Source organism: Trachurus japonicus, chromosome 20 (genome assembly GCF_045865225.1).
Source record: "Trachurus japonicus isolate A0001 chromosome 20, Traja_1.0".
NCBI classification, from domain to species: domain Eukaryota; kingdom Metazoa; phylum Chordata; class Actinopteri; order Carangiformes; family Carangidae; genus Trachurus; species Trachurus japonicus.
The window spans coordinates 16607514-16626397 of NC_140926.1; the positions used below are offsets into that span (position 1 = coordinate 16607514).

The 18884-nt window shown below is 41.9% G+C and overlaps 2 protein-coding genes across 7 annotated transcripts in view; both read right to left on the bottom strand.

Moving 5' to 3' along the window:
* The window catches only part of LOC146966724 (zinc transporter ZIP12-like), a 201537-nt gene that overhangs the window by 150634 nt on the left and 32019 nt on the right, over window positions 1-18884 (bottom strand). The gene's annotated exons all lie outside the window — the stretch shown is intronic.
* cacnb2a (calcium channel, voltage-dependent, beta 2a) overlaps window positions 1-18884 on the bottom strand; it is a 61141-nt gene that overhangs the window by 22260 nt on the left and 19997 nt on the right. The window contains exon 1 of one of the 6 annotated variants that reach the window (XM_085763316.1): window positions 8881-9250. The exons of 3 other annotated variants lie outside the window; for them this stretch is intronic. In XM_085763316.1, coding sequence (XP_085619442.1) covers window positions 8881-8913 — 33 coding nt within the window. In that variant the 5' untranslated portion in view covers window positions 8914-9250. Of the gene's footprint in view, window positions 1-8880; window positions 9251-14834; window positions 14985-18884 lie in introns of those variants that run through there. 2 more of the 6 variants (XM_085763311.1, XM_085763318.1) reach the window with 2 other exon arrangements.

The window sequence follows — 18884 nt, forward strand, 5'->3', positions numbered from 1 at the left end:
TTTTTCCCTCACTTACCCCCTCACAGTCAATCCATCTGCTCGTTGTGTCTCACTGATAAGTGCTGGGCGATGCGTGCGCTGGCGGATACTGATACTAAGTGTCAACTGTGCACACTGTTCTACATATAAACACAGTATTTTCATCTTGATATGGGTTGTTTGAAAAATAAGTGTCACAGCTTATCGTCCGCTGAGAGGTGAAGAGCATCACTTTACAGTAGAAAACCCTTAAGTCTAAATCGGCACACTTGCTTTCATCGTGCATGATATCAGTGCAGAAACTCATCATTATTCTCATTATCAATTCATGTAGTGGCTCTCAAGCCTTTCCTTTCATGCCTTCCTTTGGAAGCCAAAAATAATTCATGCCCCCTTACCGCTGCAAAGCTAAAACTGATTTTAATTATTATTATCTCTGGAGCACTAACTGGATGTTTCTTTTCGTTTGAGCTATGAAAAGGCTACTGGGATGCAAATTCAACTATAAGGTTTGCCCAACAAGCCACCCCACCCCTCCTTGTATCAATTTTTTTCAACTGATTGATTACCTAATTGAAAAAAATGTTGAGAAACTGAATAATGCAATTGTTTTCCAATCCAATCACTGTAAATTCTTACAATAGTAAAAATCTGTGAGTGTTTTGCGTTTTCTTTTAAAAGATTAATTCAGTTTTCTGTCAAGTGACTAGTAGAGTCATTTACAGTCCGAATTACATAACACGACTATCAGCATCTGGAAAAACCAAACCAACAAAGGCGAGCAAATAAAAAATATGACAGTAGGAATTCAATGATCAGGTGATTTCCAAGAGAAATGTTGAGATACAATCATTTAAGTCGCTTTCCAAGCAAAAAATGCAAAACATTGCTGGAACCAGCCAAGATCCTGAGGTGAAAGCTGCTCTAAATCCTTGCCTGTCGGATCAGTGGTAATTCACTACACATAAGTGGGGCATCTCAAAGCCACACAGGACAAATGATAATAATTACAGTCTTAATTAAAAATTTCCCATCCTCATAAAAGGACCAAATGGAGTTAAACCCTGTCGAAGGATTATTCAAAATGTCCTTTTCCTTTTTCTTTTTTTTTTTGCTCTGCTGACGCATCACGCTCCTTTGTCTGACCGGTCATGAGGTTTTGTGGGGTCAGAGGAGGAAGGGGTCGGCCTGTGGGAGCACTGGTTGAAATGGGCTGGCTGGTTTATGAGCACCAGTCACTCCCTGAGGAGCAGTAACTGTAGATCAAAGGATGACATGCTAATCAGCGGTGCTTATCATAACCGATCAATTACATGCCTCAATCTGCTAGGGGTCTTTTCAACAAGACACGTGAAGTTAAAAAATTACATATCTTACATGAAAGGAGAGAATAATGTGATTTTAGCTCATTAATACTAATTAGTCTGACGAGGAGGGCGATTACCTGAGGCAGATGTTTTGAACAGAGATGGATGGGAATGGTGGACAAGATAAAAATGGATCTTGCAAAACATCAAATAAATAATCACCTGAGCTACAGCAGTAAATTAGAAAAGAAAATATTGACCAGCATGCACTGCTTGTTTTTGGGGAACATAGTGCAAGGGTCACATATGGCTCAATGAGGCGACTTGACACTCGCCTCCAGAGCCGGCAGGGCAGGGCACAGATGCTCATGGATCTACAGAGCCCAGAGAGGAGGTGGTGGAGCTGTGAAGGCTGAACTCTGACGGCAACATTGACAAAGACTCAGAGCGACAGAGGGAGAGCCTTCGGGTGCCTGACATGACCGACCTCTAGACCTGCTGCCACACTGATAGTGACAGCACTGTGTCACCCACACACGCGCCACTAATAATAATCTAACAGCAGCACTACTGATACTGCGTTGATCCGTGAGGGGACGTCCTTTTCTTTTTTGCTCCACCCAGCAGAGTTCGAGTCACAGCTGTGTTTGAATCTGTTGTCTTGTCCAAAGGCACTTCAGCATGAGCCCAAAGGATGGTTCAATTCCTGCAGGGGTTCTTTACCTCAGAAATTCCTGGATAACCTTTAGTTACAGCCTTCAGCCATGCTAGTGGCATGACTCCGGACTGTGGTTAAGTGAAGACAGATACATCTCAGCACAGCAGCCACCGGCTGGAGTGAGGTTTTTATACAGACATTCATCCTGTAAAGCAAACAAACCACTACTAAATGGAGATTTGGTCCCTGGATGATGTATCTGATGTATGAGTCAAAACTGTCTAATGATAAGATGCTAAACAAAGAAAATATTGTTGAAGTCCTTTACAACATGGAAATTACAGGAAGCAAAACAGACTTGGCTAAGACTGAGAAACATTTGTCGTTAAACCAAGTGAACAACAGTAGCCTATATTTGGGTATGAACAATGACACCAACAATATGATGAATTAAAAAACAATGCAGTGTTACAGTCAGATCCACCATCACAACCCCTACACCCTTTGCCTTATTGCCACACACTTTAAATCAGCTCGCTACTTCTTGCATTAGCGCCGAATGTTGGCATTGATCCTAAATTGGGTCTTGCAAAATTGCCCAGTAGTAATCCTACACTCTGGGGAAACTGGGCTGCAAATGCACAAATAACCTTGGAGAGACAGAGGTGGTGGTCTCCAGGCGCTGGTCAGAGAGAGATGGGGAGGGGAACTGAAAGCGCACCGGTCTGCGGTCTCTATGTTGTTCTTATTGATTCATTTAGACAGAGGGTCTTGCTGTAAGACCACCAGTCAACTCTACATGCAACAGTGACACAGTGATCATTACATTATAACATTAACAGGCAGTGTGGCTTTTACCGCAGTGAAATAGGAGGATGTGGAGGATGCAACTGACAGAATCACTTATGGTGAATGAAGCAGTTACACCGGGGAATCTCTTCATGACCTGAAAGCTTCTTTTTCATTTTCAGCCACTATAGGAGTTATTCTCTCTATAGTATGTGTCCTCTATGAAAATGGAGAGATGTGGTCATGCAGAAAATAAAGGCTGTGCGTGTGAGCTATTAAGTGCTTTCTGACTCGTCCTTAGATCTTTACCCCAATTCTTACACATGTGTAGGTTTCCTTCTCTGTCCTGCGTCTTCACCTGAGCCACACTGCATCACCCATGTCTCCACTAATGTCCCAGATCCTCGTAGTATCTCAAATGCTCTCTCGCTCTCTCTTCTCTCCCATTTGCACTTCATTTCACCTTGTTCCATGGCTTCTCATCCAACCCCTTACTCTGCTCCTTTCATCTCCCATCTCTCCGGGGATTCCCAGTGGCTTTGCCTTTCTTTCTTCCCTGTATGGCTTCGCTCGAGAGGGAGGAGGGGTGGGGGGTTGTGCATTTCAAACAGTAACATTTAGCACTTGGTAAAGGCTTGAAATAACCTAAAATAGTGGAATTTTGATGTTTTCTTCGATCTTAAAATGATTGATTATTAACACATCCATGTGCAAACAGCAACTACAAACCACAGTAATCTTTGCTCATTTATCAAAACTACAGAAGAAATAAACAGCAGCCTGCAAGTGACTCACTGCCTGTTTTTGAAATCACTATTACTGTCCGTCATCACTGAAAACTGTAGTATTGCTGTTTGCTAACGTACATTTTGCATCTACTATAGGTTTGTTAGCAGGAATTAGAGTACACCCCATTTTTTTCCACTGTTAAAATCTTACAGGCATAAGTTTCATGCAGGGAATTGGGGCAGACAGTAAATGCAGAGCACTATATAGTAAAAGGGAGTTATTTCACACACAGCCTGTAACTCCTAGGCAACATTACACTTCTTGTTTACATAACCCAAAACATACAAAGAGCTTTAAGACCCAAATGTCTCACAAACCAATGGAAACTAGAAGCGTAGACCTCCACTAAACCCAGCATCATCGATGCCACATCCCTCCATCAAGTTCAGTGCAAACTGATTGGTATCCCACTCACAAGTGTGAAAATATAACCTCCTTGGCAGAGGTAATAAAGACAATAGTAGTGTCTAAAACTGGCCCGAATAAATAAAAATAAACTTTACCTCTATACAGTATCTCTCTATATGCTGTAAAAGTGAATTATACTCATTTTCTTTTTTCTGATGATAGTCTAACTTTTCCATCTGTCATTTTAAAGTGTATATTGAGTCACAAATGTCCAATTGGACAAAAGTCCAAGTGATCAGTTTTGCAACTTGAGTCCAATTTATAAGCTCTACAGTGTTGCCATATGCCATGCCTGTGAACAGCAAGCAACAGCATTCAATCCAAAACAGCCTTGGGTTAAAGGGTAGTTTGCAGTTTGTTAGCTTTAACCACCCATAACCCCAACGTGAACTCTAAGACACTTTGAATGTTCATCTTAAAAATCAGGCTTCCGACAAATTTGGGGGAAAAAACCAGCTCAAATTCAGATGAACGTCAGCAGTGGGTTTAATGAGGCAGTGTGGTCAGACTGCACAAGTATACTTCACGTTCTGCATCATGATTGAAGAATGAAGATTATGGCTCGTGCCAAGTCATGTTCAGTTCTGGCTGACGGACTGGAGCTGACTGCAACGGGCTGACAATGGGCTGAGCAAGTGTGCTAGCAGTTTCAGGCTTTGGCATGACTCACTCTTGGCCAGAACCAAAGCCTCTTTTCCCAGCCATCTGTCCATCACTGCCACTTCACTCAGTGCAACACAAAGTCAATTAAATCATAGGTGCACAAACAGCGTCTCCTTCATCAAACAGAGACAATTGGAGCAGACATGACAGCCAAGAGTGAGAGATGTGTGACTGCTACGAGGGATGTTAGTAATATTTAACACAGAACAGAGGGTTAAGCACCGAGTGAGCAAGAAAGTGCAGGAGAAACAGACTGTCAGTGCATCTGCGAAAGAAAAAGGGAAAGAGAACGTGAGTCTGAGAGAAATGAGGAGATAGATGAAAAAAAGAAAAAAAGGGGGTGGGGGTGGGGTAATGATCCCTCTGGCATGGCAGAAGAGGGATTGGCCGCATGGACGTCAAGGTGACACCGACAGGCCTATGAAAAAAGTGTTTACCCAGCATTCCGTGTGCCAGTGCATTAGATAAGTGCATCATCCTGCCGAGGCGATGCACTCACTGGCTGTCAATCCCATGATCCCAGAGAGCACAGTGGCTAACTAGAAACTATAGAAACGAGCCACGTGGCGAAGGGACTTCAAACTATTATGTCTTTTAAATATTCCCAAATGAAAACAGTAAAAATAAGAAAAAAGTTATAATGATTGCACAATGATTCTTAGAGATTTATCGTTTCTAGAAGCAATTAACTTGGCCCGTGGGTGTTTGAATTACTTATCTTGCTCAACAAACAACCTGTGTTACAGAGATATACACCTTGTAAAATATATAAACAAAGAACTGTTTATATATCAACTGTTTTAGCACCAAATCACAGGATCCTGTTTAGCACTTCAAGGCTCCTCCACCCAACCACCAACCTAGAGCTAAATGATTACTTTATTATTGAACTACTGTTAACACTTAAGCGCTAATGAAAAGGAAAAGGAAAAAGGAAGGACACTATTGGGACTAGTAAGGGCTGGGTCAATATAATAGCCTCTGCAGCCAACAGCATGTTAATCAATTACAAAGTGATTAAAATGGATGTATATATTATTGAGAATACATTCTGTTCTCCAGATATGAGAAACATTGAGAACTCTAAATGCTCACATGTTAATGTTTAGCACCATCTCATTTAAAATCAATTTGAAAATAGACGTTAAAAATAGCTTAGTGATTTGAATTCATCCTGAAGGCCTCATGATGATCCATCCAGTGGTTCCAGTGACATTTCTCCCCCAAAAAACAAGAACAAAACAAAAACAAACAGAGTGAACCTCATGGGGAAAAGAGGAAAAAGTAGGGGACCACCAAAGGTGATCAATACTATCATTTTCTGGGGTCTAAAAATGTAGAGATTTTGCATAATTTCCACTTTCGCACAAACCATAGATGACTTTATTCTAAAATTAAGGACACTGTGAAACCAGCCCCATGCAACAGATTAAACCTTATCCGGCAGCGTTGTTTGCTCAGCTGTTCTGACTATGTGACTTACAAAGGAACATGCGTTGTTTGGATGTTTGCTTCATTTCAGCTACGCTGCTGCTGCTGCGCCTCACAAAGCGTTGTTCAAATCCCTGCAACATCATGGCAAGACAGACGCACAATGACGAGACCTCCACGGCAGAAAATTATGTACTAATCCTTTTTTCTTTCAGTAAACACTACCTGCACCCAGCAGCACCACCAGCAGTCCCTGAAGGGCCGTGGCTCTCATTAACAGTGAATCCCACCACAGTGAGATTTTATTATTATTTTATCTAGCTGCTCCTTCCCTCTGAGGTCCCTTTGGAAGCACAGCACCATAATAGGATGATGGCTGATCAACGGGATACAGTAAGAAAGGCCCCCGGCTGCTCTGTGCTGCTATTTCGTGCTTGCGTCATCAATATTCTGGCAGTTTCCTGGTGTATGAAGCAGGCTGTGGATGATTGATGAGGACTGGTTAAGAGAGCAGAACGAGCTGCTAACCATCTCCAGCGGAGCAAAACGCACCATCTTACAAATGGGACTGTGCTCGGGTGAAATGATTTCAGCCTCATTTATTTTAGCTCATACGCTGATAAATTATTTGCTTTGGACCATTTTCTGGCCAAATTTGTGATTTATAAAAAAAAAAACTGAGCTTGTTGCCAAAGAGGAATGGGGAATTCCCAGATTTCAGTGATAAATAAAACAAACAACAACAAAAAATCTCTCTCTCTAAAAATGTCCAGTTAGTTTCAAGTGTACTCTAAATATATCTGGTGGAAGAAAGGCCCACAACAGGTCAATTAAGGTTCAAGTGATGTGACCTAGGTGCTTAGATTTTCTACATCATGTCCAAAAGGCACCAGGATGATACAAGTTACATAATGAAAATAAATAAAACAACACAACTGTATATTTTATGCTTGAGAGGGAACCACCAATGTATTGTTGCTCTCAAAGACGTGCGGGTTCTCAATTTCCCAAGTCCAAAAGTTTTTTTTTAATGGTTTACTGAGCATAAAACTTGTTACAGTTTTCTCAAGTTGTTAAGAAGAAAAAATGTATCACCAAATTTGGTGATGCATGGTTTTCACAAGATAGCACAGGGTAGGGTCTAGTTTCTGTTGGGTTAGTATCCTTAATTCTTCATTAATGATGATACATTGTCATGTGTCACCTTCTTTGTCGCAGTAATTTGATAAAACTGTGTGAGTGGCTGGACACTGTGTTTTCAGCCCTGATACATTGTAGTTGTACAATATTTAGATGTTTAACACTTAGCACTTGTCACCCAGCTGAAAAACTTGGCCTGTTATGTTCTGCGAATCTCCACGACACCACTTCATAATCAGTGTTATTATTAACACCACTGTTCACACTTGACGGTGACAGATGCTCAAGTCAAACACACACTAAAAAGATACAGGAAGTGTTTGCTTGACGAGGTGAACACAGCAAAATGGACGCGGCTCCAAGAGTTTAGCGGGTTTCGTCACATAAACACTTGTGGACAGATTCCTTACAAGTGCTTGTGTGTATGAGAGAGTAAATGAAGAGCAGCCAGCTACAGACGGAGTGAGGAGCAGCTCATCAGGTCGTTTCTCATCAGCTGCAAAGACACACAACAGCATCTGCCGATCGCACTATAGCACTGAATAATACATGCTCAAATTGCTTGAACTGATCTACTCTGCGTCATTCATGCAGTTTGTATTTCAGGCTGGTCTCAGGTTGACCCATTCACATAGTTTCGCCTCTTTGTTTGCTTTTAAGTGGCTTTAAAGTTGCACATTACTCCACTCTGTCTGACAGTATCGTGTTGCATAGATTCTGTATCATCTTGTTCCAATTCTTCATTCAAGTTGTAGATGTTTACACAGAGTGGAAGATTGAAACCCAAGACGCACGATGATTTTCCTGGCTGTACCACAAGACGCTGGTGCACGGTGCAGTCGCTTTATGCATATATTCTCTGATATTACTGCCAAATATTGACATTTTTGAAAACTTTGGCATCTCCACAAACACGTAAATGAGGTCCTGTGGGTTGGAACCGTGTTCGTTGCATGGACGGCTCTTATCAAACTTGCTTTAGAGGCTGATTAGTGATTAATACGAGGGTGTGGCTGATGACAACCACTGATTACTATCACTAGGAAATATTTGGACTAAAGGTTTTCCCTACTATATCATTCACACAGACAAAAACATGCACACAAGCAGAACAGCTTGTATAGAGACAACAACAACAACAACAACAACAACAAAAGAAAAAGAGTGTGAAAGTTATGTAAAGAGGAAGTCAAAACTTGGAGAGTTTGGAAAAATGGAGATCTTCTGTTTGGCTCATGCGGCTACAACAAAAATTTAGCATTTGCTCCAGGGTTTTGTGCTCTCTGCTAGTCTGCATAAAACCAAACTCATCCTGGCTGTTTACTTTATTTCCCTCTCTCTGCCTGTTAGCCAGTGTCTCAGCTCTGCACTTCCAGCTCGTAGTGGTCGTGCAGCTGTGCTCACAAAGTCATACTAGACTCTCAAACGAGCCTCTTCGTCTCTAAACAGCACGCCGCGAAAGACTTACCGTCTGCGCTTTGAGAAAGACTCTGACTTACTAACTTTCCGGAAAAGTGACAAGGGGAGAAAATAGGAAGACTATGTTTACGCCCCTTTAAATCCTGCACTAATAACCTCCATTCTGCTGCAGCCCGAGTCCTTCCTCTTTGTTCAGAAGACAGACAGGGGAAGAGTGAGAAGTACTGCCGAGTTCGGCTCAGAAAAGTTAAAGGGGATATAGTTTGTGTTGCAGAAAGTATGTTTGTACAAACTTACCAGATCTGACTCCTCACTGCCGGAGTGATACATTTCTGCCCCACCGACTCTGTACTTTTCAGCCCGGCTGGGAGAAAAGTCTCCTCAGCTGCTGCCCATCTCCTCTCGGAGCACAGGAACTCCTGCCAGCCCGAGTGCTTCACTCCTACAAATCCCCTTGTCCCGGCTCGAGAGGGGAACGGCTTTGAACGAGTGGAGAAAGTTGGGAGCCGGAGGAGAGAAGTTCGCTCCTCTCAGCCCTTCTTTGGCCTATTTCAGTCCCTGAGAGGCAGAGAAAAGACGAGCGTCTTTCCCACGCTGGGAGAACACTCCTTTAGAGTGCCGCGACCGTCCTCCAGCCCCAAAAACAAGCCCCCCTGCCCCTCTCCCCTCTCCCCTCCCACACACACACACACACACACACACACATATGTACACTCTCTCGGTTTCACACACACACATACACACACACACACACACACATACACACACATCCAGTTAGGAAGTAAGATCTCTGGCCAACAGGGCTGGCCTGAAAATTCCAGAAAGCACCAAAAGCAGCTGCTGAAGCTTTTTATGTCTGTGTGCGAGTGTGTGATCTGGGGAGTTTACATGTGTTCCACTTTGCCTTAAACTCACTCTATAGTCTCGGCACATGTTGCCGAGACCGAAAAAGTCAGGAAGTAATTATCTTCACTACATCAACGAAATGCCATATTTGCTTTCATCATCACTGCACTGGGACAAAAGCCGTTGGAACGAACTGTTTTGTCATTTGATGGCATGTAATCATGCTTGTAATTAACTTTACATTCAAGAATACGACAATTTCTCAGTATAAGGAGAATACCTACTCTACAAACTCATTCAACTATATGACATGTAGGTCACATAAAACTCAGTTAAGTAATCTACTAACAGTTTTTAGTTGCTGGTGCAGCTGGTGGCTTCTGAAAAGCAGCACATTTACTTCAAAGACGACATCACTTTATGATCTGACATCAGAAACACGGGAGCTGTGATGTGTGCTTTGTGATCATGCTGCTAATACGTCAGAGCTGATGAAGGCTGGGAAGTTGGATATTCAATTCAGACCGTAAAATATGAGTCAAAATTGCTTTCGGAAAGCCTCCACAGCTGAGTCATGAGTTCATGATATGAGACCATAACTAATAAAGAGGTGTTCCTGTAATAAAACAGGAGCAGTGACAGAGGAATGCAGATATGTCACTAGATAAACACACCAAGTGAACAGCACAGACGACAACTGAGTAAACAGCTCTGAGTTGTTGCTTTTTTGTGTGTGCGGTCTGTAAGATCATACAACGATCAAACTACAAGCTCAGTACAAGCTTTATGTGACATCCTGGTAAAGCCCAGATTTGTATTTTCAGCGGGGAGAAAATGTTTTCCGGGCAGCCAAGCCTAAATCATAGATTATATTGTTTTAGATCAGGGTTAACCCCTTTCTGAGGATTATCATCCAGGGCATGTGCCTGGCACGTGACAAACTGTGGGATAGTTATCCTAATCTCACCACGACAATGGTTCCAAGTACTGGTGCATCAGTTTGGAGCCGACAAAAGAAATTCTGCTGATGTAAAACGTAACTACTTATATTGTGACTTTTTGAGGGAAATAAGCAGAAGAGAAGCTCTTGGGACACACGAGTGAGAATGAGCATTCAATCTGCTGGTTATATTTTCAATTTATCGTTTGGTATATAAATGTTACAAATATCTAAAAATGTTATGTCTTGTTCATAACACTGTACTTGCAAATTTGTCATTTGAGACTTTCAAAATTAAGGGTGGGGGTGGGGGATTCATGATGTGGGCTGTTTCCGATTCATTGTACCAGTGAGGTGTATGTGAGATATATGGACTGTCTAGACCAGTGTTGTGTTGTTGTGGTTATTGTGTTAATGTAAAAAAAAAAACAAAAAAAAAAAAAAAAAGGAAAAAGGCACAAAAACATATTTGAGAAAAAAAAGAAAAAAGCCTGTAGCTTGTAAAAGTTGCCATAGTTACATGTATTGTTTTGTCCGGAGCTTAGTAACACACAAGAGAAGCAACCAACCGATCAAACAAACAGACACGGTTGTCAACAGTGAAGTGAAGTGCATCCCAGGCCTTCCTCTGGTAACATGAGGTCAAGGTAAACGAAGGTGAAAACGGACTCTAATTAAACTCCGGCCCGGGGGCAAAAACCTCCACATGCTGAGCGTGATGACAGTTGATCAGGAAGTGTGATCTGGTGTCTCTGATTTTTCACTAAAAATGACTTCTGCATGTGAAGTCTTCATCGTATACTGCCATAAAACTGATTACGATAATGATCAGGAAACATTTTGTAAAAGGAAAGTCAACTGTGACTTTAAGTTGCCGCTCAATTAAAATAATGTGCAAAATGACTGCATGTTTATTGATCCTGTGTGGCTCTAGTCATCCCTGCCAGGATTTTTATGCTGAGGTCACCCATAGTAAAGTTTATGTGTTTAATGTGTGTAATGGGTTTTTAGCTAAAAGCCTCTATGAGCATATTCTGCACACAATATGTTAAATTAACAAAACTAGATAAAGCTCTAGCCCAGATTAGCTGCTTTATTTTGTGTAATTACTATAATGTAATGATATAATAGCGTCCTTCACTGCTGACAGCAATTATCAGCTCTCTCTGAATGGCCTCTCCGAATGGGATTTGACAGATCAATGTCTCCTGGTTCTGCCAGCACTGGGAAATGAGTGCCGGCATTGCCTTTGGCTTATTGATCAGTGCACATACACACGATGACGTCAGCAGGCATTCACACTGACAGGCACACTAACGCCAAGGATAGCTTACAAAACCAGCATACAGTAATTGGACCATGAGGGTGAATCAATACAGCATCCCAATGTGTTTCACATTTAAAAAAAATACATGACATCGCCAACAGTTGTTTCCTCTCGGTGCCTAGATACAACTGCACTTGGGAGTCACCTTGTACAGTGTGAAGAGTGTGATGACTGCTTTTCTTTTTATACACAAAAGCATTGTAGTAAATCCCACCTGGAGGTTATAACAGTAAAACAGATGAGAGAGACCTAGAAGTAATACGATTCAAGAGCTCCACAAGCTGCAGCCTCGAAAATGGCGATAAAACACCTCTCGAAAACAGTCTCAACAAGACTCTTGGAAGACTGCTGCATTGATTAGAGTAAGTTCAGCTTAGAAGGCTGAATGAACTGGTAAATATGTGAATATTGATCACCAAGCAGAGTTGTTTAAAGTATCTGTAATACTGCCTTTTGTCAATATTTAGAATCCTCTTAAAAAAATACAGCCATGTACTATTTATCTTCCATCTCTAACAATTATTGTCTCATTAATCCATCAGTTTTTTTTCATTAACAATTTGGTCAATTAAATGTCAGAATATGGTAAAGCCCATCACATTTTACCAGAACTCAAGGTCTTGCTTAGCCTGACAAGCCAGACTATATCATTAAAATGTATAGTCTGGCAACGACCGGTAGACCTCGGCTCAATCCAGGGGGCGGGATGAAGGCTGTCTTTCAAACTGCCTCTGCACGCAATAGGTTAGTGCTACGACCAATCAGAGCAAAGAGCAGGATGACATTAGCCTGACAAGCCAATTAAAATGTATGTCGTCATCGCGTTAAGCCCGCCCAACGACTCTCTAAACAGATAGAGCGCTGTGATTGGTGAACACAAACGGTGTTCGAGACTCAAAAAGTTCCTATGGCTCGTTTCTAGACCCATACGGAGAAAATATATTTGCTGCCGCTAGGGTGCGTCTAGATTTCTAGGCTAGGTCTTGCTTGTTTTGTTTGACAACCTTCAAAAACCCAAAGTATTCAGTTAGTTGGAAACAAGTGGAAACTTGAAAAAAATGAAAATGTATTAATAGATTATTAGATTTGTTGTAAACAAGTCTTCTTTTAATCAACCACTTGCTTAATCAAGTAATTGCTCGGTGTCTAATACAATTTCAAATACAGTGCAGAGTCAAAGCAATCACTCTGAACCTGAACCACTGAACCCATCCATAGCCTTCAGGAGACGGCCTCGCAGACTGACGCTTCAGTGTATTGTCTACATCAACCCATTGTAGTGGTCAGATCAGTTACAGGATGCTCTCTGCAGCCACCAGGCCAGTGCCAGTCTATCTCCATATCAGGAGTGGAGTCGGTGGACACAGGTGTCCGACAGTTTCATGCAAGTGCGACTCTGCAGTGGCCACCGCTCACATTAAAGTAAACAGCCCAAAACAAACCCTCTCTACTCTGCCAAACACACTTTACAGTGATAAAGCACACAGGATCATGAGTTAATCTGCCTTACATCAATACAAAATCATAACACTGAGGACATCATAACAGAGGATGAACCAACAGCACAAACTCATGATAATTGATTGATTCTGACCTGAAGCATCTCGCCAACGACAGAAATAATATCCAGAGACATCAGATGTGTTTTTTTTCTGTCAAATGTGCAATTGTGACAGGCCATGGTTCATATAAACGATATTATAGACATTCAGTAAAGCTAAAAAGATCACTAATGGGCTAAACTACACCACAATTAGATCACTGAGGGTCTGTCAGAAAGGCTCCTCCAAAGGGTGTTTTGCTTTGCCAAGAATGCTATTACACAAATGAAACTCCCCAAGACGACTTCAAGTGCTGGTGGATAAATCTTTCCCTATACAAAAAAAACAAGCAACCATCCAGAAGACTACCATTAAATAAATGCTTATTTTGTTAGCTTCCTTCAAGCACAATTTAAAGAATGCACCACATGTGTTTAGATGTATCCCGTAAGTAACCCTTAACAACCTTTCTCTTAAAGACAAATGATAATCTTTCCTAATACTTTCAATTACTTTGGATGGGAGTAAATGCCTGAATTGTACCGCTAATGGAGGTATTGAAACTCAATACGTTTTGTGGACTGGCTGAACTCGGGGAAAATACGTTTATTCACTTTCTTGCAGACAGAAACAATAAGAAGACACTCCTGTCTTTATGATATACATGTAGCCAGCAGCCAATCAGATAAGTTTAGCATAGACTTCAAACAGAGGGAAACACAAAGCCTGGCTCTGTCCACAGGTAACAAAATCTGTGTTTCAGGGCCTCCAAACCTCACTAATTAACATCAAAACAACTGGTGAGAGCTGGTCCATGCCAAGAAATAGTTCAGCACATAAACTGAGCAAAGCTAACCCATTCTGCGGTTTACTGTCCTAATGCTAAGCTAACTAACTGTAGGCTCTCGACAAGAACAACAAAATGTAATATTCCTCTTTTTGAAAAACAGTGTATTTGCAAAGGCACTTGTAACAAAAAAAAAGAAAAAGAAAATAAGAAATTAAATGATACCCCGCTCTACTGAAAGGTTGTAAATGCTGCAAAGATTGCATCTAGAGCATGACTGTACTGATCCTGATGCATGATATCCAGATCAGACAGGAGAACCCACGCCAGGCCTGATGTGACTGTGATTCACATCTAATGAAACCCCCCGGGGCCGGCAGCCAGCGTCTGACTGAGGTTACCTAGCTACAACACATGGCAGGCCACTTGAGCCTTTGGGACCATCTCTAATTACAGCCAACGAGAGAAAGGAAGGAGAGAGGTAAAACGAGGGAGAGAGTGATGAAGAAGAAATAAGAGAGATGGGGACAGAGGATGAGAGAGAGAGAGAAGCCCCAGCTGCTCTGTTTCCTGCTGCCTCTCTGAGCGACTCGAGAGTTCGACTGCTGTTTCCCTCACTCCACCAAAGGGCATCCCACTGGCATGTGTACCAAACCTGAGAATAGCACTGAACCTGCGCTCACATCATACACATGAGGCTAAAATGTCTCCGTATAACTGAGAACAGAGGGGTAAGGTCTGGAGTACACAGTAAAGCCTTATAGCCTTGTAATGTGTAACAGTTTAGGTTAAAAGTGGAACAAAACTCACCCTTCCCAAGATGTGTTTAGTCCGTGGAGACAAAGAGAGCTTGTCAAGCATGCCCAAGGGAATGAAAATCATGAGCTCGGAGCTGCTGGACAGCGGGTGCATGCAAAGACTTGATGAATTCTGAAGCGCTGACATGGACAACAGTGTACGATGTTTGGCGGCTGGGATGCAGTGTGTCGTGCTAACTGAGTCACTTCACGCTCGCTGAGCACATCAACACATCGGCTGTCCCACATGGAGTCATTGGAAAAACTCTTCTGCTGACTGTTGTCATGCATGGGTCAGGCAAACACAGGCAGAGGGCGATACACTCACGCTGTATGCATACACACTTAAACAAGTACAGAGCACAGTAACTACCCCCGACCTTCATGGTGACACGAACAAACAACGGACGGCAGGTGGGAGACAGACACAGATCGTCAGTCGCTCATATCACATGAATGGTTTTGGCACAGAGTTGGGGCTCTACCATTTTAATTAGTTAGATGTAAATGATATCTGGCAATTTAGTGATTGGGGTTTAGGTTACACAGGCTCTTCTCTTTTGCCAACATACTGTACATAGACAACAGAAACAGACTGAAAACCCAAATTTCAATCCCCACATTTCACTAAATCCTGAGAGAAACATTTGTCTGCTCTGCAGACAAGCTGCTCACAAACTTGCTGTAAAATACTGCTGTAACTATAGCTACCAGAAAACACAACAACACTTTGTCCCAAAAGGTTTATCTCAGGGGAAGCAGGTTTTATCAGGTTTAAGTAAATAATTAAAAATACATATTAAAGAGGAACTATGCAGGATTTGTAGTTAACTATGCTAAATTTTTACCTTAAACAGTTTTTGAGTAATTGTGACAGTTTAATAAATGGCTTAACTTGTTACGAGGGAGAATGGAGGCTCTCTGCCTTCCACATGCGTGTCACTTGTTGCGTCTCTTGGCTGAAAAACAACTTTGCAATGATTGAGGTCACCGCCCCAGTGTCCCAGCTCTGGACTCAAACGTGGGCACAAACACACCCCGTAACTCGTAATCTCTTGTTTATGACAGATTAAACTACACAAATATACACGTTGTAACATCATATATGATATAACATTATTTACCGCTCTATTGATTGATTTCTCACATAGCCAGGATGAGGGTTAGCAAAACAGTAGACACCATCTCTGAGTTTTAACCTAGATCCATGATTTAGAACACATAACATGTTCACTTTCTGTCAAATAAACATGTGCAAGTTGCAACTCCTTTTTTTGTGCGTATTTGGACTAAAAAGGCCACTTTGGTGTCCTGCTCTGACATCTCTGATGGTTTTCTAATTCAAACAGTCAAACTGTCTGTTTCTGTGAGAGACAATAATCCGCTGTGTCGTCACATGCTCATCTTTCTACTGTAGCCTGCTCTGTCTCTACAGGAGGGAGACAATGATCCATGCTGCACATAGTAACACCCACGGGGGCAATTGCTTGTGTCCACTTGATCCCCTGACTCACTTTGTAATGATTGCTTCTCTTGGTAAGGAGATTTAAATCTGCTTCAGCCTTTAAACCAATCCAGGATTTACAGTAGAAGAAATGACTGACATGAAAAGTGGTCAGGAGCTGTCAAAAGCTGTTGTCCATACCTTCAGCTGACCACACTCCAGTGAAGGGGTTGCAGATCAAGAGGTCAACAGGACAAATCAGATACATCCCACGTCCCAGTTGGTTAACAGAATTAGCAAATTTAATAATCTGACCTGAGGTGTCGGAGTCTTGAAGTAGCACATCAATAACCTATGATAATTTCAACACTTTACATTAAGGCTCCTAATGGGCTGAGAGTTGAACAATGTGCATGTGAACACTGGGACAAAGAATGGATGGGTGAAGGTTATTCAAGTCTTTTACACCTGGAATAAATCCCTAAAGAAGATACCAACCAACAAAACGCATCCACATGTCAATATCCACTGCGCATGACAATCTGATCACCAGCTGTGATTATAATGAGGACAGCAAGGTAAACAACATTACCAAGGCCTTTGAGTAGGAATCTGTTAATTTGATGTGTCATAATTTGATTTGCGAAATTAAACCCTTTGTTAATTGTTAGTAATCTATAACAAATGATGATGAAGCAGAGAGGAACAAATGCTAATCAAGACATTTCAAGAAAATAATATTTGATATAGGCTCACAATTTAGCAAGCAACAGGTCACTGTTTCCCTTCTAATCTAAGAGCATATAAAAGCTACTACATAAACTGGTTATAAACCATCCATAACTCCTTTGTAAAGGGAGTCTTATTGTAAACTGGTGCCAAATGTTTCCATGAGTTTTGTTGCATTCAGATGATGCAGCAGTACATTTGTTTTTCTCCATTTCTTAATAGACAATTAGTGGTGGAAACGCATTAATAGACATAGTAATGCCCTTGCAGCTGTCTTGTTTTGTCAGTAAAATAGACCCAAATGTTAAGATATTAACTTTAAAATTATATATACACGGCAGGGAAAAGCAGAAAATCTTCTCCTCATTATGGCATTCTTCCCTTAAAGAAATAAATCACATTTTCAGATGATTTACTAGATCTTGTATTTTACGAGAAGGAAAATGCACTGAACACATTTGTCAAGCTTCACACACACACGCACACACACCACACACACACACACACAAAGTGCATTTACGTGAATAACGCTGAAGAGAGCACCTTTAAAACCTCTAAAATAAGCCAAAAAATCACTTCACTGCTGTTGAAGTAGAAGATATTAAAGGCATCAGATGTCAAAAGGAAACACTGTCCTACATTGTATAAAATGACATGGATTAAATCACTTCGCTACACTTGATCTAAAAACAGTTAAAAGACAGGATTTAGCTCCATGAACAGACTCTTTCAGTAGACCTGAGAGATAAAGATGACCCTGCAGATTGCCTCTCACCTGCAGAAAAGCTTTGTGAGCACCAGAGCCTTTCCACAGAACTGAAATACAGATATAGACCAGCAGTGATCCACGAAACTAAGCTCTACTTATACGACATGCAATTCTAACGGTACGGGCCTATGTAAGCAGACCTCGCATACAGGATATACAGTGGGTTGTGACACTCTTGATGTCATCACAAACAAAACAGCACACAGCACACAAGCAAACCACAGCCACAGTCGAGGCAGTCTGAACTGAGAGACAGGACGGCAAAAGCTTTCAGAAAAGAAGTCATTGCTACAACTAGTACAAGGATAGAGACCTAAGCTGCTGATTTACACAGAAACACAAACAGGTTGTGTGTTGTTGTTTAGTTTTTTTTTACCTTTGGCTTCTTAGACATGCTCGTTCTCCCACAATGCCCAGGACACCTGTGTCGCCTCTCCGTTCCACAGCGACTGTAATGAATTATGCAAATCCCCTGGTTTTTGTTCAGAGTACCATGACCCAAGGGTGCAAGCAGCTGACGCTTGGCATAAAAAAAAAAAAAAAAAAGCCAACCTCTTTGCCTCAGCTAAACAGGGATAACTCTGACTGCCTGTGCTGCCTGGCCAGTTGCTGTTAAACACAACGGGTGTCACAGCGAAGGTGATATCTGGCAGAGAAGAAATTAGATGTAGTCATCCTCAAGAGCTCGTCTAACAGCAAGTGTCATGCCTCATGTGGAGAGAAGCCGGCTGAGGAGTCTCTCTCTGGCACAACACACGCACGCCGACATGGGCACGAGCGGAGACGCGCACATAGTCGAGTGTTTAAGCTATACGGTGTCATGGTTAGCTCTGAAGTGTTTTTCTTCAGCCGGCCAGGCATTAAGCTTTAATTTGATAGTGTGACATCTGTTGCGTGGTCAAACAACTACATGACATTACGCACGGCACGGCAGACTGGAACACACACGCACGCACGCAAGCACACGTTAAAACTCAAGAGACAAGAATCAACAAATACTTGCTCCAGTGATACTAGAGAAAAGCTTTGGTGCTGATGTGATGCTGAGCTGCTGCGGCTGCAGTGGCAGAGCTGACCGCTGTAGTAAAACATGTGACCTCCTGCAGCTGTACATCCGTAGC